The 21,873-nt window shown below is 36.3% G+C and overlaps 1 protein-coding gene across 1 annotated transcript in view; it reads left to right on the forward strand.

Annotated features, from left to right (window-relative positions):
• The first annotated feature begins 965 nt into the window (after nt 1–965).
• Nucleotides 966–21,873, forward strand: part of LOC149775335 (carbohydrate sulfotransferase 15-like) — a 39,355-nt gene continuing 18,447 nt past the window's right edge. The window contains exons 1-3 of the mRNA XM_089943462.1: nt 966–1,010; nt 4,160–4,358; nt 21,498–21,651. Coding sequence (XP_089799588.1) covers nt 966–1,010; nt 4,160–4,358; nt 21,498–21,651 — 398 coding nt within the window. The remainder of the gene's footprint in view (nt 1,011–4,159; nt 4,359–21,497; nt 21,652–21,873) is intronic.

Below are 21,873 nucleotides of genomic sequence, written 5' to 3' on the forward strand. Positions count from 1 at the left end.
ATGCAACAGTATTTCTACCTCTAATATTTTACAGCGTACGACGGATTTTTGGATATGATGATAAAAAGACGGTGGAAGCATACAGTGTGTTTTGTTCTCATACTCTCGCTCTGGATGCTGGTACTCTATAACTTTATCAGATGGAGTGAACAGGAAGACTCCAGACTGCATCATCAAGGACTTCCAGACAAACACATAGATTTAAGAAATCCATTAGAAATGTCAGCTGCTGAACGTTCGGGACAGATTGAGAGAAGTGAAAAGATTGAAGATATTATAAATTGGTCTGACCAGTATTTGATGACCAAGGTTCTCTCTCTCTCTCTCTCTCTCTCTCTCTCTCACACACACACACACACACACACATCTACACACATTATAACCATACCGTATTCTACGTATAAATTAAAATCACATACCTTTACAACTTTGCAATCTGAAATGTCATAAATTATAACATAAGAAACCTGACAAAAAAGCAATATTTGTATTGGTCAAGGTCACAATACAGCACAAAAAAGAGAGTAAGATCTACTAATCACTTCATATATATATATATATATATATATATATATATATATATATATATATATATATATATATATATATATATATATATATATATATATATATATATATATATATTACAATTGTATGAATATGCATGAATATCTGTGTAATTGTTTTACATACATGTGTCATCATATGGCTGCAAAATAACAGAGCGGCTTATGAGAATGGACGGTAAAGGTCATTGTCAGTATTTTGGCTTTAGCAACTAAGTGCAACACATGAACGGCAATAGGGTCGTCATAAAATCCCATACGAGAACTGTAATAAAATTCAATATCCAAGCGGCAAAGCAAGAGCTTAAAAGTGTCAGGAAACTATTTATAGAAGAAGATAGTCCTGCATATGTTAGGATGTAGAATACTCAATACGTGGATCTAACATCGTATGTTACAATGGCCCATTTATCACGAAACAAAAATGAGAACTTCAGTATGGAGGTATGTTACTGGGTACACAATTACACTACAAATATTCTCCGACATCATGGATAACATCTGTACTGAAAATGTGACAGTTCTGTACAAGCAGTAAAGAATGCAGGCAAATCGGATGGTAGAAGTCATATAGAAACAACGACGAGATTACGTAAAATTCGTGAGAATTAGAAAGAGATCTGGAAACATCAAAATTAGTTCACATGGATAAGAAGATGGTGATCTTTATGCACTTGTCATTTAAAGCAGCCACCAAATATGGTTTATGTGATTTTCATCTTCTATGCATTAAAAATACCAGCCTTTTTTCTAATAATAAGTTATGCTGATAAAACATTGCTTTCTATATTGCAGTAATTAAACTTTCAACTTGTTTGATCCATATATTATCCATGATTTAGAGAAGGCAATGTTGTTATTAACCTGTTGTTGGGTAAGTAATGTATTATATGCAATAAGAGCATATCACAACATATAACTCACGAATAAAGACGTTTTTGGTGTCATAAATGGCATTGCGTGATATTTTAGACTATACATCCGGTTTTTCCAAATATCTTTTTGGTAGACCAATTTTCAAAGGATGTACACACGTTAGCTGGATTTGATACAAAAAGACATAATGAGATGTCATAAACTCTATTTAAAACCAATGCAAAGAAACTGAAATAACATATTATATCCATCCATTCAAACCAGATTGTGGTTTAAAACATATTTGCAAAATTGTTGAAACTTAAAGATCCTGTCATGGCCCTTAAGACCGGAGAAAATCATAATATTCCTCGCTTCTGAAGAAAATACATATACAGGCATGACCAAGATGCTCAAATGCCATTAAAATAACGTGACATTTCTTCTTTTCTTGAAGTAGAACAGTACTCTATTCCAGTGGTTTGTGAAATGCTATTCAGACAGAAGATTAGATTAATCGTAGCAGTCTTTAGCTAGTTCAAGCTTTGATATAACTTATATTCATGAATAGAATTATGACAAGGGAAAAGAAGAGGATTGCAAATGTAGTCGATTATTCTACCAAAACAGACATATGTTCGGAACAAAATTTCTTCTGCAAATAGTGAGATGATAATACACTGAATTCATACAGCTCTTGCAGTTATCAAACATTCTGCATGTTCAGGGAATGATGGATTCATACAAAGCAACTCAATATACCGCTACCCCTCTTATAACGCGGGTAACATAATACATCCTATTAAATTACGTGAATGCTGTTTCATAAGTACTAATAATTCCAATTGTTATGAATGGACTGAAGTTTCTGCAATCAGGTTGGATATAATCGGTGGCGTGATACAGCTCAAGAACTTAGTATACATCGGTAAGCCACTTTTGATACTCATTTACCAGGTAATTTTATGTGAAACTTTATCTAAACCAACGTCTTACACCATAATAATAACAAGCCCCACCTACCCACCTTTGTGATTTCCGACCACAGTGTGCAATGAAGAGGCTAATGAAAAAAAAATTTCGAGCTACCTAAAAGTCAATGTTTTGTTGATGAAATTTGTTGTTATGATGACAGAAATGACGTAAATTGGAATTATAAGGATTAAATGATCAAGGTTGGGTATTTATTGATGTGTTAAGTTTACCTAATCACTCAACCATTTAACATAAAGCCCTTCGGGATTAATTTTCTTTATGAGTGATTAGGTAAAATGCACGCATTAATAAACACCCGACCAAGATCATTTAATCCTATATTCAATATTTCTTTTAAATATATTTCTTCGCTATTGAAAATCGATTATAATGTGATTGCTCATCATTATAAACCCTATTTATGTGCTTTCTTTTACGATACAGCCTTTTGGGAACATCCTTCATTTTAAGGCTATCTCACTTATAAAGCGAGTCATTCGTGTGGTTTGCTAGAGAAGCATTTAAAGAGAGACCATAGTGATTACATATAGATTATAGGTTACGTCCATCAGTAATACTTAGTTAGTATTACAAATCATGTCTGTTTAGTTTAGTCGTTTACCAATATTTCTCAAATCGATGATGGTATTAAAAATGTTTCGGTGCAATAAAATGAAACATAGACGATAAGAAAAATATACCTCAGAAAAAGATTTAATTTGAAATTCGGATTTGCCTCGGACTGTAGCAGCGATGAGTTTTCCATATTCCAGAGTGAAATGCAGTGGCTCTATTGCACTTGCAGAGAATGCAAATATAAAGTATAAGCGCAAAGCACATCAAGAAACTCATTGGACTACTCTTAGTCAAAGCGGCCTTGCTCTGTCATGTTCTTATTTTCAAAATAATAAAGTCTTTTCTACAATCATAGATAACCCAGTCGTAAGTTTTTGGACGATATAGGAGTTAGGACTCACCAAATCAGATGGAAATGTTCACACTATTTAAATTCATAATGACTTTCACCCATTACCTTTTGACCTTTAAAGCCTATTGGTACCTTCATAAGTAGCATATACGTTAGGGCGGCCATGGTCATGGTTCATAAATTCATGGCGTCATGCTGACATCGTTTTCATTATTCTTCTTTTCACTCGAGTCGGGCGATATTAGCTTTGATATTTAAACATTTTTATAACTCAAAGTCAGCGGGATTATTTTAAGACACCACCACCCCCACCCCACACACATATTCAAACTTCGGTGAAGGCACTTAAAATATATTTCGAGTCATTGCGCGAAACTATATACCAAAGAGTGGACTAAGGAACAAAGCCTTGTCAAAATTCGCACAGGAAAAGAGAGACGAATAATATACAAGAAAGGCATTGTTCCTTGCTGGAGTGACTTTGCTTAAAAATAAAATGATTAGAGGATTTTAGGGGTTCACACCTTCATAAATGTTACCGCAGTAGATTTGATATCGTTCTGAGTTAAGATGGACCCTTTACCTTGATCCGCGATCTTGACTATGATGAGAAAATGTGACAACTTTTCTTTTAAAATCTTCATAATAATAGCTTCAGACAAATACAGTTGTCAACTATTCACGCTTAATTACCAGGGAAGAAAAAATTACCTGGCATCAGCTTCATAAGTCTTTTTGTTGTTGTTGTTGTCGCAAATGTGTATTATTCAGATTCTGGTTGTAAGCAAAATTTAAGGTCATAATGAAAATGTTATATACGTTTTTTGTATTTAAGGGACCATTCCAATTTCTGGAGAACTTTAAGAATCCCTGCTTCTTTTCTGATGATGGCAGACTCCGCTGTTTGCCGTATTTCTTCATAATTGGTGGTCCAAAATGTGGTACCACAGACTTGTACGTCAGCCTAAAACAGCATCCTGAAATATCATGGGAACATAAGAAAGAAGTTAATTACTTCAGCAATAGACGTTTTGGTAAGTATACACAAATGCACAGTATGCCTTGGGATTTTTGCCATATGGTTGTGCGAGTGACTGACACTAAGTCAATATTTGTAATGGAAGGATTGAAGTTTAAGTGGAGTACAATCCACATATAGCCCATCTGGTAATAAGATCATCATTAACAGCCCAATAGCTGATGTGTTTTTGTATGTGTGTGCATGTGTGTGCTTGTGTACGTGTGTGAAACAAAACAACTCCATAACCGTTTGATGACATACAGACAAAGTATTATTATTGCTAGTAATAGTAGTGGTTGTAATAATAATAATAATAATAATAATAATAAAGTCTTTTAGTCCCGAAATTAGCCCAATACATTTATCAAATAACTTCCTTTTATTTTATACAAATGTTTTGACAAATATGAACAAATACGAACAATTATTTACAGTTTCACAAAACAGAAAAATAAAAGCAGAGAAAAAATAGTGAAAAGAATAGAAAGGATTCAAAATAGTGGAGGAATAAAAGAATGTACTAATTAATCGTACAGATGCAGTATTTAATTTATTCTTTAAAAAAGAGCGGTTAACTAAGTTGTTTATTTCACTTGTTTAGGTAAACTATTCCAAATTTATGGGTCATACTATGCAAAACTTTCTTCAATTATTAATTGTGTTGTATTGGAAGTTTATAAGTATTACCTGAAGAAGACGGCGAAAAGGTTGAATTATGGATCAGTTTAGTGTTGTTTGATCATAGTTGCAATTAGGATGTACTGAGAGCCCTCTTGATTTTAAATTTTGCAGTAGATACGTTTAGACTTTCTCATACATATTCTTGGGGAGGTGTTTGTTTTTTATGGGTTTTTTGTGTTTTTATTTAATTGACAATATTTCTCAGTAATCCATTGTTTGCACGGAATATTTAGCTTTCACGTCGAAATAATTTTAAATGCCCATGTTTGGAGTCTGTCACATGAGTTTGGCATAGGTTTCCCCATACGACATTAACACAATCAAAGTAAAGATAAACATAGCTTTCATAAAACCTAACTCTGTGAAATATGTAGGAAGTGTTTCATCTTGGACAGCAGCGACAGTGTACTGGAAACTGTATTAATTAGATGTCTATTGTATGCATTCCGTATTAGGTTATTTATCAAGATGCACACCAAGAACCTTATAATGTGTGACACCTTGAGGCGAAGTATGGTGATATAGGGTGTTTTGGGAGCCCACGATTAATACATACGATCCACCTCTTTGTTTTCTTTTTTCCGATTTGTTTTCCAATAGACTCCCAAAAGCCGTGCGTGCCTTGAGAGTCCGTTGACGTTGAATCACAAGGCAATATCACCTGCCGCAATGCATTCTGGGAGTATGATATATCCAATGGAGACCTCCATGTTGAATTTGCCATCTGGAGACCTATTCAATATCATCGGATTTTATCCTTAAGTAAAATCTTGTTTTTATATCATTGTATTTGATTGTTGAAGGGGACAAAAAACCCGACCTGCACAATTTTATTGTAAACAGAAGGATATTTAGTAGTTTGTGTATATAATCTATCCCGACTATTTTTTTCTTTGCATCTATTGTATTTGCAAAAACATTTCATGCAAAATATTGTCCTGTATTCCGAGATCAAACGGAAAGAACCTGCCTCGAATTTGTTAGCTCCCTTACATACAAACAGGATGTGACGTCATTTGAGACGATTAACGTATAAGAGTTGTATTCAATTTGTGCAGCGAAGTGTCAATTAGAAACTAAATGGTTCAATGCGCAGCTCTAAATTTTGTGAATAATAGCAGTTCTGGAACAATCCTCAATTATTTTACTCTTTGTATTCCTCCATCTTTGAAGAGTAAAAAATTATCTACTAAATGAAATAACATTAAAGAAATGTTTACGCTTTTTCGTTCAATGTTTCCAAAATAAATTTATTATGCACGTTTGATTTTATATGTAACTGCATCGGATGAATATGCATTTTTCTTCCACACGTACGTTCAAGACTGTTTTCCACTCTTTGTATAATAAACACCTCCTTCCCATTCTGCATTCATCATGTCTGTGTAATGTCGATAATAGAAAAATAAATCACTTATTATTGAAAGTCTGTGTGTTCATATAAATTCGTTAGAGTTCTTATAACTACACATACCGAAACACCACGATACAACTTTTTAAACAAATGTTACTGTTAACTTTCTTGATTGATAAATCTATTATATGTAGTAACATTATTCATTAATGTGGTAATTACTCTCAAACTCGGACCCGGCTGATTCGGTACAAATCACTGACTGATTCGTCCCATATATCTGGCTAATTCTCCAAACTTCCAAGCTGATTCGGACCATGTGAAATGTTATTCAGTTTAGTCCAGGATTTAAATGTGACATTTAATTTGTTTTTAAAGATGATCTTCTCATGATGTCCCAAGTAAGTTGAGCAGTTCAAATATGCATTTAAAATAACAAAATCCCGTTAGTACGCGTGATCATGGTATTGTTATTTATAATAAAATAACGTATTCATGTTTATTGTGCATCGGCAATTTTTACTGAGAAATAATAAAATTATGAACACTGATGAAAAAGAAGAAATAAACTAAATGATGGGCGTAGTACGTGATAGCTTTCAGAAACCGTCCGAATTCTATGCATTAGCCATGATGTTGAACTCAGTAGCGACCGTATTTCCTGAGTAGGCGTCAATGTTGTTTTTTATCGAGTTCAAGTATTATTCGTCAATGGTTAGCAAATCTCAATGAAAAATCAGATTAAATTGTTCAGTTAGAGAGATGATACTATAACCCTTTGGATTATTGACGGTCAACAAGAATTCAGTCGATTTCGGGTTATAGAGGTCCATGCCATAAAGTCGTCTCAGGATGACTTTAGTTATTAGGTTGGAGCCCTTTCATGTATAAAACTGCAGATGTCACATCATGCTTACACCCGCTCTATTTTTCCAATTAAAATGCATGTGATGATTTGAAGAGCAGAGCAAAAGGGATAGATACCACTTCTTTTTCGTTAAGTACAGAAGCGGAGCTGATAAAATGGAAAAGCTGAAAAGTTGCAAATTTTATAGATTTAATAAGTTATTAAGTTGAAGAAAAACAACAATAAATAAAGTCTTAACAACTACGTGGCGACATCTCAGAATTAGCATATATGATCCTTGGAGCGACTTCTCCAGGCGCAGTGGGGCGACTTCTCCGACCACCATGGGGCGACTTCTCTTAACACCTGGGATGAGTTTTCCAAGGGCGCGTTCTCCATAATTCGTTATCAACAATGCCAGTGTGTACAATGTCTCAAATAACGTCACACCCGCTATTTTTACAGAGGGAGGGAAGCGCGTTGTTCTATTCAAGGCGGATCGGGAGAGATGATCGGTTTTTCATAAATTTCTTCGGAACGAGCAAGAATAAAAGGTACAAATGTTCAGAAAATGAACCTTATACATATTGCAAATTATATATGAAGTTTGCGCGAATTTCAGTTTTGCATGTTTGTTCCCTTTAAGTCAAAAAATAGTGTTGGATGTTTTCTGTTTCTCGTTTATATAATTAATTTTCAATATCCTCGAAAATAATTGTTAATTTATATAATAAATATCGGATGTACTCGAATTTTATCGATAAGTTAAATACTTTTAGGATATTCTAGGATTTATAGTTGTCATATTAGTTTTCGATATGTTCGGATACTATCATTCAAGCAATTATTTATTTCAGATATCCTCGGATTTTATCGCAAAATCAAATAATTTTTGGAAGTCTTAGGACTTTTATTTTTAAAAGTATATTGCCAACTTTGCATACCTGTGGATTTTTGTCGCTGAATTGAATTTCCAATTTCGGTTATCCTAGAACTTTATCGTCAACTCATAATGAATTTCGGATATCGTCAAATATCATCGTTCAAGGATATCATAAATTTTGGAAATTCTCTTATTTTGCACTTAAGTACGTAAATATATTTTGGATAACTTGAATATTACCATTAAGTCACTCATTTTGGATATTCTGTTATATTGCTAAATAATAATATAAAATTCGGACATCCTCAGATGTTATCGTTAAATCATACAAGAAAATTGGGACAAAACTCTGGTTTTATAGTTACATCATATTATAACTATCGGAGATACACAGATGCTATTGCAAAATCATGGTATACCTTTCGAATATCCGACGATTTTGTCGTCTTGCAAATTTCATAGGGACGTTCTGCAAATAGATTATTCTTCTGAGAGATTGACTCGTGTAAGGCGAAGTTCTTATCGTTTCCAACATGCTCAATGGACAAAATGTTGGTATGCATCTGTGCTACTTCCATGCACTGTAGCTTAAATTTCTTTACATATTGTTCTTATAGAAAATGCACAAAATATAATTACACAGCTAAGCATAAAGACTTTTTTCATGTCCTCCAAAAATCAGCTTGAATTAGTTCCAAGTACACTAAATTTAACATTTACTAAAATAGGGGAAAACAAATTTTGCCATAAGAGCGAATGTCGGCTTATGAAAGTGCAATACATGAGTTACAAAAATCGTCGTCATCATCATTGGCGGCTCAGTCTCGAGAGACCATGCGAGTAGCACTGTTGAAGTATCGTCTGTTTCTGGGGTTTTGGCATCGTCTGCTGTGGCTGTGCAGGCCTACGCGCGAGTGACAGTCCTTGTCGCAGTTGGTGTAGACGTACTGGGTAGTATGAGTTGCTGTGGTTGCTGCCGCACTCTTCTTTATCTCAAATCTGCGACTGCCATGCCCTTGCGGACAGTCAGTCTCCAGGTGCCTCAGTCATCGGCCTGCACTTCCCATCCATCGGGTGAAATGTCGCATGCCTTCATGTCCCCTTGCACACATCCTTGAAACGGAGTAAAGAGCGGCCGACTCTTCTGGTGCCAGTGGCCAGTTGTCCATATAGGATGTCCTTTAGCAGCCTCCCATCCTCCGTGCGTCGGACGTGTCCCAGCCATCGAAGGCGGTGTATGCTCAGCAGGGAGTACATTGCTGTGGATACTTGTACTCTGCAGGATCTCGCTGTGTGGGGTGCGGTCTTGCCAGCTGATTTTCAGGATGTGTTTTAGGCACCGTATATGGAAGGAGTTGAGCCGGCGCTCTTGCCTCATGTAGGTCCTCCAGGCCTCACTTCCATATAAGAGGGGCTGAGAACACAGGCATGGTAGACTTAGATCTTAGTGTACCCTGTCAGCACATTGCTTTTCCACACCCTCTTCGTTAGTCGGGCCACGATAATGTTTGCCTTTCCAAGCCTTCTGTCAAGCTCCACATAGAGCTAGAGAGTGTTGCTGATAGTTGATCCCAGGTAGGTAAAGTTGTTGACTGCTTCCAGGGTGACACCGTCGCTTTTGATGGAGGAAGCAGTGGTGACATCTTGCGCGCTGCTGTTTGTCTTTTTCAGGCTGATGGTGAACCCGAATTACTTCCAGGCATTAGCGAAACGGTCTCCCATTCTCTGGAGGGCATCCTCGGTCTGGCTCACCAGAGCCACGTCATCAGCAACGAGCATCTCCATGATGTGCACCGACCTCAGTTTGGTCTTCGAGCGCAGTCGTGCCAGGTTGAGCAGCCTCCCGTCGGACCTGGTGTGCAGATATACGCCATTAGTGGACGAGTCGAAGGCGTAGGACAGGAGCAGGGAGAAGAAGCTCAAGAAAAGGGTCGGCACCAGCACGCAGCCCTGCCTCACGACACTGTTGATTGGGATGAAGTTTCAGTAGGATCCCTCATACAGGACTGTCCCCATCATATTGGCATGGAAAGAGATTATAATGCTGCGGAGTTTTTGTCGGGGGGTCTTAGCCGATCTTCCTTAGAAGTTCAAATAGACCCTTCCTGCTAACCAGGTCGAAGGGCCTAGTGAGGTCGATGAACATCGTGTAGAATAGCTGCGTTTGGTCTATGCTCTTCTCTTGGAGTTGCCGGAGGGAGAAGATCATGTCTGTTAACTATCTGTCTGCTCTGTAGCCGCACTGGGATTCCGGGTACACACGGTCCGCTCGAAGCTTTTGCCTGTTGAGGAGGATCCGTGCGTACCATTTGCCAACGATCCTCAGGAACGAGATCCCTTTGTAAATGTTACAGTCACTGCGGTCGCCCTTGTTTTTGTAAAGAGTTACAATAATGGCGTCGCGCATGTCTTGGGGGACTGCTCCTTCCTCCCAGCAAAGGCAGAGTAGCTCATTCAGCGGCTGAAGCAATGTTGGTTTCCCATGTTTGATAGCTTCAGGCTGGATGCTGTCGCTACCTTGTGCTTCGTCCTTTGAGAGGGTATCGATGGCTTTGCTGAGCTGCTCTAAGGTGGGCACGTTGTCGAGCACCACAATGATGGGCAGTTTCTGTATGCTGCTAAGAGCCACGTCGGTTACTGATGTTTCTTGGCAGTGCAGCTCTGAGTAGTGCTCCATCCATCTGGCCATCTATTGCTCACGATATGTAATCCTCTCTCCAGTTAGAGATTTTAGGGGGCGACAGCTTTCACTGTAGGGCCTAGGGCCATCTTGATGCCACTGTATATGCCTTGGATGTTTCCAGATTCGGGACTACGCTGGATTCCTTCACACAGGTGCTAAAAACACTCGTTCGCGCACTGTCTATCGATGCTTTGAGAGGTGCTTCAGACACTTCTAGGGCAGCAAGCGTCCGTTCGTTTGGGTTTTTGTGTAAGCTATGAAGGCTTTTCGTTTGTCCTTGATTATTGGTTCCATCCTTGATAGATGTGCGTTGAACGACTTCTGGCTGGGCCGTTCCTTCTTGGCAAACGTGGACATGGTTGTGCTGTAGATGGCACCCTTCACTGCGTTCCACTTGGCTGTGGCATCGTGCTCTGGCAGGTCATGGAGAGCCTGGTCCAAGGTGGACACATACTCCTTCACCTTGGAAGGGACCGACAACTGCCCAGTGTTGATGCGAGGGTGACCTTTTGGTTCGGAGCGTTGTATTATGTGTGGCTGTAGACGCATCATGCTGCTCACAAAGGCGTGGTCGGAGTCGCAGTCTGCACAATGGTAGTAAGAAACTCTAGCGCTTTAAAAAATTAGGGACAAAAATAACAGTTCATAAAGACTGGTTAATTAAAATGGTTATGCATAAATTAAATGCATTATCTATCAAAATACAATTTTGTTACACATTAGCTGTATAGTATGTTCTCTTTTACATGCAGTATAAATCTTTAAACATGATGCAATTGTTGCCGATACATTAAAAGTATGATATATTTTCTTTTAAATGCTACATATATTCTTTTTTTATAGCAAAATATCAATGAAAATACCTAAAATGTGCATACAAATAAACAAAGTATAAATAAGTGTAAATAGATTAAATGTATTCTCTTTCAAATAAAATTAAATCTTTCTGCAATCGTTTAATGCCAGATTTTGTCAGATATTTTCCAAATAAATCCATGTTACATTCCCCTTTTATATGGTTATGGACGTTGATTTTCTTGTTTTTTTTCCAACATATCTTGAAGTTTAATGAAAATTTAGTAATAACAATAGAATTTAAATAAACAAATCAACATCGTAGTTATCATTTTAGACTTATGTGTCTTCTCTAAAGAGCTGTCTTTTGTTTAAAGAAATTAATATTCATTTTATACAAAATGGAAAAACTAAACTCCTTTGTTTCCAAAAAAGGAATTTTAAAATAAAGTACATGAATTACGTCTCATTGTTTTCAGAGAAAATTATTAAGTATTGTTCTCCGCAATGGGGTCTCTTTACCGAGCGAATCCAACACTCGCGAGACCGCTTTGGTGGCCTAGTGGTTACTGCGTCCGCCTTGGATGCGGATGGTCGCGGATTTGAACCTTGACCGAGTCATCCCTAAGATTTATAAAAACGGTACCAACAGCTGCCTCACTAGGCGCTTAGCATTAAGAGGTTAGTGTAAGGACTGGTCGGCACATTGTGCAGTGGCGTACAATGGGTCGAGGAGTTCGGTCCTGTGTGGAGGGGGCGGTACTTCCCGGACGACTGCCAAAAGGGGGGTGCCATAGGGAGAGTTGAATTACCAGAATAAGTTTTCAAACCAAATGAACAATTAGCAAAATAAAAGTTATTTCCAATTTGCTTATGACAGCACTGTACTGTTGAAAAATCTTGCAAACATAATATATTTTTCAGTGTGTTTACATTTTAAAATTATTGGTGGGGGTGACAAAGGAAGGGTCCGCCCCCGGGTGCCAAATAGTTTAGGCACGCCCATGGCTTGGTGTCAGGATAATGTGACTATGTGGGACTTCAAGCTACATGTCTGCACGATGCCCCAGTGCTAGACATCACTATAAACTGCCGCACTGCAGACATCTTAGCGATATGACTGAAAATTGTTAAAGCTACGTTAAAAATCCAAATCACACACACACACACACAATACTCGCGTGAACTTTGCTAGAAGTTACTTTTTTCCCCTTATTTCCTTGGACTTCTCGACAACAATCGCTGTCTACTGGAAGTTCTAAAAACGCGCCAAGACTATGAACAAATTTTTCTTTAATCAATGCATGACCACAAGTATCATAATTTCAAAACTGCGTCACAGCTTAACAACTGCATGGTAACCTCACAACTGCATTGCTACTCCTTGTTCGAATTCCGTCGAGTAACGTCAGTTCTTAACTACCATAAAATACAAATTCAACTCAAACACCAAATGCCGTTAACTACTTTCCAACTATATATGTGTCCATTTATACGGCTCTGACCTAAACTCAACTACGAAACTAAAACATGCATTCTAGGCCCGGCCCTAGGGCAAGGTGAACAAAAAAAACCGCCTTGGGTCCCGTGCTTTCAGGAAATCAACTATGCAGTGCAATTTGTTTGCTTGGGGCCCGCTCATCGCTTGCTGCCTTGGGGCCCCGCATGTTGCCTTGAGCCCCGCACATCCTATGGCCGGGCCTTATGCCTTCATGAAATCTCATCAATATGTGACGCTTGCGCCTTGAAATGAAGGTCCATATCCAGTTATCTTTCCAATAGGTGGAACCACAGAAAAACCAGGTCCCTATATTTGGTTTCCCACAGAGTTTATCGTTTTCCAGGACAATTTATTTGTTGATCAGTACAACGATAAAAATCTTTCAAAACTACAATAATACATCTATTGCTGAAAACAAATATTGTCTTACTTCACTTTTAAGTAAATCGAACATATACTACCCTTAGCACTACAAGACAAAAAAAAATTACAATTTGTCTTATTTTCCAGGTTAATTAAAAAGTATATCTTACTTCTTTTGGACACCTTCTGTTCAAACCTTTAGGGCTGTCCTACTATATGTCAAATCTTAATGCTATTAACTTTTTTTTCTTATCCGCTAATTAGTGTGGCTTGGTAATAATCTCCTAATTATTAAAATCTCTTGATTGGTGTGGCTGAGTGATAATCTCTTGATTGGTGTGGCTGATTGAAAATTTCTTGATTGGTGTGGCTGAGTGAAAATCTCTTGATTGGTGTGGCTGAGTGAAAATCTCTTGATTGGTGTGGCTGATTGAAAATCTCTTGATTGGTGTGGTTGATTGAAAATCTCTTGATTGGTGTGGCTGATTGAAAACCTCCTATTAATGTGAGAGCGAAAATCTTGCTAGTTTGGCTTAGTGAAAATTTTATTAGTGTAACTTAATGCAAATCTCCTAAGCAGAAGCTGCGAATGACATTCTGTAATTAACAATTCAGTATAGAAGAAGAACTTGATAAGTAAAAAACAAACAAACAAGGTATTGCCTTATTACTGTAATCACTCCTTATAAGACAAGTAAATATATGCACATCAACTGTGGGAACAGTTTCGTATTTAAACTTTAAACAACATTTTTGAAACGTTACACTTCTTTGTTGAACGCATTTAAGTTAAAAGGTCACGGGGAGAAGGACTTAAATTTATAATACTTGCCTAAAAGGATGGTCAGGTCTTTTATAAATAGAGGATTAATACATCAATGAACAAGGTGTGTGTGTGTGTGTGTGTGTGTGTGTGTGTGTGTCGTAATCAGAAACAATTCCCTTTTAAAATAATACATCATATTTTCTATTGCGACAAATTCCATGGCAATTTTCTAAATCAGTACATTTTTAAAAACCGTCATTGAAAAATTTGAAAACACACTAAGAACCACACAACTTTATTTAGACCATGATAAGTTTTCTTCTTTTGTCCCTCCAAATAATATATTGGTTATCGGTTGTCTGAATAAAATTAAAATAAAACAATGGGCTTTATATCAGATTAAACGCGTTTTAAATAGAAAACAAAGTCGTCATAATAATAATCTGCCTGTTTTAACCAAAAATTTGTTTGTGGAGGAAAACAGCAGTAACATAACAAACTTTGTCATTTTTATGATTTACATAAATACTTGTCAAGTACAACATCTTTGATAAAACCTATTGTCATATGCCTCCAACCTGAGAAAAAGAACCGTTGACAGTAATGCGTATATAATTTTACCTAAATAACGAGAATCTCGTATATTTCTTAAATCGTGTCTGAGGAAGTCTAGAATTTTCATTAAATTCTCCTGTCAACTAACTATCTAAAGAATGTTTCACAACAATCACTCAGTGGTCCTTGAATTAGTTAATATTAGAGATATGAATGTGTCAAAATGGTGCACATTCCATTTTTTGTGTGCGGACAGATTATGCATAATATTTGCTTTCCTATCGATTAACTGCTTCTTTCGCCGAGATAACATCTACGATCCGTACGAATGAATTATTTTATAAAGCAAGATGAAGATGGTAGAAATTTTTTGCTTTTTTGTTAAGCAGGAAATAAACCGGAAGTAATTTTAGACTGCTTTGTTCTATGCTGCCACCTATCTATTTAAAGGGAAGAGAACTGGCTGGGATCCTTCATTAGAAAAGTACTCAGGCTGGTGATTATTTCCCCAAGACCGGCTTCCCAAAATCCAATAACTAATCTCTAAAATCTAATATATCGATAAAATGGAGATGTAAATACAAATGGCAAATACCATATATTTACTATATTATCTTAATACAAATTTTGCAAAACAATTATATTTAGATAAAATGCATTTATTATTCCCAGAAACTTCATGTTCGTACAAATATATTTTAAAATAAGTCAAATTAACTGAAAATCAATGCCAAAAAAATGAATACAAATATTAAAAGTATGTCCGTTGCTTCTAAAATAGTTATATTTCCTTCATGATATCAAGACGTTTACCATACATTAGGCACAAAAGTTTTAATTTAAAAAACTTTACCAAAACAAAAATGAAAGAAATATCTCGCTTTATTTCCTTTCAAAATAAATATATAAAATAACTTTAGTAGCAAAGATCAGAATTAAAAGTGAAAGGGTTATCGCTTCCTTCAGAATGACGAAATGTGTCATATAGATTTAGTAAAAGTAACAATAAAAAAAGAACAATGAAACAAAAGTAATTGAAAGTTATCAAAAATAGTTCAATATAAGCATTTGTTCCATTGTTTCTAAAACGTGTTATCTTCTCTTTCAAAATACTTCCAATTTAATAAAGAGGCAATATAAATGATTAAAATGTAATAAACACATAAAATTATTACTGAGAGAGTTATCTTTCCCATGTGAGATTTTGTCAATGACCCTTTTGATGACGATCGCACTTAAGCATATCTCTTCTTTTTTGATAAGTAAATAATGAAGTAAGTAAACATTTTCAGTTTTGTACAATGTATTCTCCATTTCTCACGTATACAGTAAAAATATGTAATTCAGAACAGTCATCTTCAAAAATTGATTCATGAAACTACTGTTCCTTGCCAAATGATTCTGGATTGAACTAGTTTGTACCAGATAAAAAGATGCAGTGTAGTATTTTTCACTATTTTTAGTAACTTGCTACTAAATCTTGGCTCAGAACTATGTTTTAAGAGTCAGAAACATGCGTAAGTAGCTGTTATGTGTATGTTCAACGTATAAAAGATTTTATAGATTTAAGATATCTTAAATAAATTTTGACACAAACTAAATAGGTATATTAACCTAACATGCATCAAATGTTATATGGTTTCAACAACTGTATATCACTATATCATAATTACAATGCAAATGCAGTGTCAAAGGTCTCTCAAGTCACGGACTGAATTTGGGTGCCCAAAGGAAATGTATTCATAACGAACTCACAAGGTGCTCTATATTATCGGGGATGTGCCTAGTTGTCAGGGTAGCTGAGAGTAAATGAAAACGTACGTATAAATATGGGAGCTGCATCAAGGATTATAAGATAAATGCAAACTGTAGCACTGAAAACAACGATAAAATGCAACCATAAGAGCAGAAAAATATAGACCCAGGGAGGTTATTGTCCTTTAAGTAAGGGCATTACTCTGCGCAATAAGAACTCATCTCCAGCAACTATTTCAACACAGCATAGGACTGCCGCCAGAATGAGTGAAGCCTATTTTCCCGACTACTCAAATCAAGTGGTGATGGAGCCTCTGTATCAACACTAGACGATGAGAGTGCATCCAAAACGCTTAAACTGCTGCAGCCTGTTCCCCGGTACCAAGTCATACCTGAATAAGACAACATAATGTCATAACTTTGCAGATACGAGATATAGATAGTGAATCAATGCAAAGGAGACATAATGGGGAGCCTGCCAGAAAATAATACTTAACTGTGTAAAGTGTGACTTTACAACACCTGGATATGAGTTGATTAAGGAAGCGAAGGCATACAAGCAGACACCAAACCCAGTCGCAACTAAAATTGGACTTCATGTCGGTGTTCAGGACACACAATGCACGACGTACTATGGCTACGATAATATGCCACCTTCTACCAGAAGTATTATGCAAACGACATTTAATAATGTGGCAAAGAAGGTGTCAGGGTTAAATGAAAGGGATGTGGCTCATATAATTGAATCATCGAAAGGTATTAATGTTAAGCGTGGAAATGAACCCGGTACCATAAACATTGGAGTATATGGCAGCTACAATTCGCCGAACATAGTAAGTTGCACAAAGTCCGACCAGAATGCTTTTCAAGCTATTAGAATCGTATGTGAAAGTATGACTGTCAAAAAGTTTATCATGTGTGCTTATTTCCGGAATAATCTCTGATCGACTAGAGCAAGGCTGAAGGGAAAAGGAATGGATGTGCAATGCCCAGGTGGTTGTTCGGAATGCACAGCAAACTTATCTCGTTTAGATCAAAAGTAACAAATAGTCAGCTTCCTCTCCAAGGTGTACTTATAAAGTATACTGCCACAGATGGAGATTGAAAACAATGTCAAGAAATAGACGATGGCCTCTGAGCTCCATATCCCATGTGAAACGTGTACCGGCAAGATAAGATCTTTTTCGGAGAAGATCATTTTCGACACTGTAACAACACATTTTTAGCTCGGATATGATTCTTAAAAAAGTCGTACAGAACAATCGAAAAACACAGAAGGCCTTGAGCCAGGATGCAAAATGTAGATCAAATATCATTACATGACTGTAAAGGAGTATTTGAAACAGCATGCAGGAGATATGACTACTCTTAGTAAACACGTACCAAACGTTCTTGAATCTACTCTGCCATGCTATAGTGGAGACTGCTCACGGGATGCAAGATACTCTGTCGTGTGAGGTGGACGAGTGGCCATGAACTCGTGGTATCTTTTTATGTAACTCCGATTGCACAAAATCACTGACCTAGACATGCAAGAATGTGACAAAGTGTTACGTTTTGAAATTTTGAAGACGCAACAGTGTAGATCAGAATTTGAAGCAACTAAACTGTATACATATACTCTGAAATGTGACATAGTTAACAAATCACTGATTTGTTTCGCTGCCACATTGTGATCTGTTCTAGGAATATTATTGGTAGCGTTTCTTTAGTCATTTACAAATTGAATAACAACCCTGGGAGATCATATATTACACAATGTGAGAATTCTGGAGTGCAACATTCATCGCGTGCAAAACATGCACTTTATCAAATGGACATGGAATCTGAGTTTTAAAATACTTATCAATAAAGACCAGATGTTGTGAAAAGGACAGACAAAAGAGTTATGAACATTTGATATGTAAGCAGTTAAATATGTGTCTTTCAGATTACAATAACGGACAGTAGGATCCGAAACCCTCAACCAGGTTTCAAGGAATGTATAATTTAGTTGACATATATTCAATGTGAGGATGGACAATTCTCTGGACAGGATATTTAGTTATGGACTATTGTCAAGCAACGCTTTAAGAGAATAACATTATGAACATTTAAAATTAAAATTCGTCAGCTCAATGTGTCTCAATGTTATGATAATTCAAACATGTATGAATGTTATATTCCTGCATGAAATATAATATTGATAGATGTTATTAATTGAATATGATACCTTTGCTATTTATTCTACATCTTTAAATGCAGTTAGGCAAGGAGAAAATTCACCATGCTCCTTGCAAAAACATCTTTTCACTCCTTCAATTTTCTCTATATCCTCTAAAAGTGCAGAGAGATATAACAGAGAAGACACACTTCCAGGTTGTTTATCTATATCCGGTCATCATTAAAGACCACAGAACTGAGTCTGCGGTGTCATTTGCTAGATATTCGTGCCATCTATTGCTGACTCAGACTCTACAGCCCTGGTCTAGATCAAACATTGTAACTTAACTCCTTGTGCATTGTATCAACATTAGTTCCCTTCATTTCTTGGCACAGCCCTCCATTATTTTAACAGGATTAAAAGATGCAAATGATGCTAAAGACTCTAAGCATGAATAAGGGTTATTACCTCTGACCTCATCATGTAACAAGTTGACTGCTCCAACAAAATTACAAAATTAAAATAAATTTTTAAACTTATTGCAGAATGTTTTGAAACTTGACTACAAACCAAGTGCCTAATGTCCGGACCACAACTTAGTCAAGTCTCAGCTCTGTATCATAAGAACTTCTCTCAGAAAGAGAGATCAAAGACGCCCACCTAAAAAGAAAAATTGCTAACAGGCCTCGAACCACAATTATCATTATTGTGTTTTATGTATAAGTAATCAACAGCATGCCTTTCTTACCAAAACATGCACATAACATTTGACAAATACGTCTCCGCGAGTTCCTCTTTCATCTTAACGTTAGATTCACATGAGGTTTATTAGGATTTGACAAACCAATGCAGGGACTATAGTTTTGATCTTGAGTCTGTTTGATGTCCGCCAAGGTTTTGGGAGATGGATTTGTCTTTTGATTGAGAATAAATACACACCTTGTAGTTTTAGGGTATGTAGTACAATATATAACTACGGACAAGGGAGAGATCCATCATTTAGGAAAATATGCTTATACCACCAAAATGAATTTGCTGTAAAATGTTTCTATTCTAGCATAGCCTACTTACCCTTAAGAATGATAATCGCCGGACTTTTGGGAAGACTTAAAACCAGCAATAAATTTCTAATGTCAAATTATCCTTTGAAAGTTTATATGTAAAGTGTTACTTACAACTTTCATTTTGAACGATGATACATTTGTTTTTGAGTAAGTATAGGTTTAGCGAGTAATTTTCTGGAGTGGTCCGACTTGGTATCAGGCGATATCATATCTACATGAATATATTGCTGTTCTTTGGATTTATTTTCACGTTTTCAAGATCACGCGTTTATAGTGGAAAAATGTAGCTCATTTAAAATATCATTATAGTCAGTATTATACAAATTGAAATTTTACTGAATTCATTAGTACTACTCAACCCTTTCTTTCTAAATCGTTATCAGACGCAAATTTTACCGATACACATTGAAATATGACCCATTCTGCTTGGTGTGATACAGTATAAAATAAATTTCTTGTTAGCAACAGGAAGCGATTACTGGACGTTCGAAAGGTACTTGGATGAGTTATCACGGCCAACATCAGCTATTGGCACAACCATTTCTAGAATTCCTTGCAAGGAGAGTTGGAAGGATTGTGATTACCACCCTCTTATCACAGGTGAATACAAGAATATGTATAACAAAATGTGTTCTCAGCTCAATCAGATAAATTATTGAGCATATAATTCGGTTATAATTTTCTCGAATGCAATTAAGAAAACGTGAATATTTTAAGATCAGTAAATTTATTCTATTGAATAGCGTGGCTCTACACAATTTGGAAGTATCTGTATTTATTTGTTTTGTTTTACTTCTAAAGCATGAACCTAAGTTTTGTTTACCAGATAAAGAATAATTATTATTTATAATTGTTATTTTTTCATGGCTCAAATATTTAGCTTAGCCTTTGTCTTAACTGAAACATTTCACCATAATTTGAATTAGGGATTACGATATTCTTGTGAGACATAATTTCGCAGATGTTACTGTTTTTCATTCATAATATCTGATTACGTCAGCCACAGAGATAACAAATCTTTTGATGACAGATTAAAAAACAACATTTATCATATGGGCTTCTAGGATATCAGGATGATTCCACTAATGAGTGGATTGCTCCGAAACACTTGCTCGAACTACTTCGATTGTTCACCAACAAAAATCTCAACGTTTTTCCTATCATTATTTCTTTACGACCTACTTTGCTGCATTATTAAAAAGAGGATATTTCACCATCCACATGCTAACCCACTTACGGCTGACCATCCTTCAGTGCGTCTGCTATAACTTCTCATATATAAATGTGTGACAAAATTCGTATTAAAACATATCCTGCTACTTTATGGACAAATATATACCACCATAATCAATTAATTTAATTTTATCTGCGATAAAAGGTGTAATTTCTCAATGAGTGGACAAACCGACGGACAGACTGATAGAGTGCATCACAATTCACAAATGCCAAAATATGCAAGGGTACTTGGTCACTCACCAAACGTCACTGTTATCCATAAGGTTCATTTATTGTATCCACTTATTGCTGAATTAAATTATTTGCCCTTCTAGTACAGCGCATTCTTACACTGTTTACAAATAAATACTGTCTTTATTGTTTTCAACACAGTTTAATGTTTAATCCTGACGTAGACTGGACAGAAACTTTACATTAAACCAACACCTGAATCGTAGATAGCTCGTTGCTTAAGTTGTTAGAGCGTGTTGTGCAGTCAACGTTAAACGCATTCAACTTAATGTGAATGGTGCTTTCTTTAATACAGGTGACGGGTCAGTTCGAATGCTGGGTGACAAACAGTACTTGTTCTTTAGTACCAATATGACCCAGAAGGAACCTAACCTTACCAACGCTGATATACTGTTCCATCTGAACCCCAAAACAAAACTTATAATTATACTGAGAAACCCTATAGAGAGGTAAGTGGAGATAAAACTCTGATGGCGGTGTAACCTTTTATGCTAGTAAGCGGTAAATTGTTCCCCAGTGAGTGAAACCAAATTCATTTTCGAGTGGTGTGTAATATCCATCTGTCCATCCATATATTTATCGATATATCGTGGAATGGAGATAAAAGGGATGCATCAAACGCTAGTGTTTGCTACTGGCTATAGCAAAAGGTACTGAACACTAGCAGCTTT

This window comes from Sinohyriopsis cumingii, chromosome 19 (assembly GCF_028554795.1).
Source record: "Sinohyriopsis cumingii isolate HCF-2022 chromosome 19, ASM2855479v2, whole genome shotgun sequence".
In the NCBI taxonomy this organism is placed as follows: Eukaryota; Metazoa; Mollusca; class Bivalvia; order Unionida; family Unionidae; genus Sinohyriopsis; species Sinohyriopsis cumingii.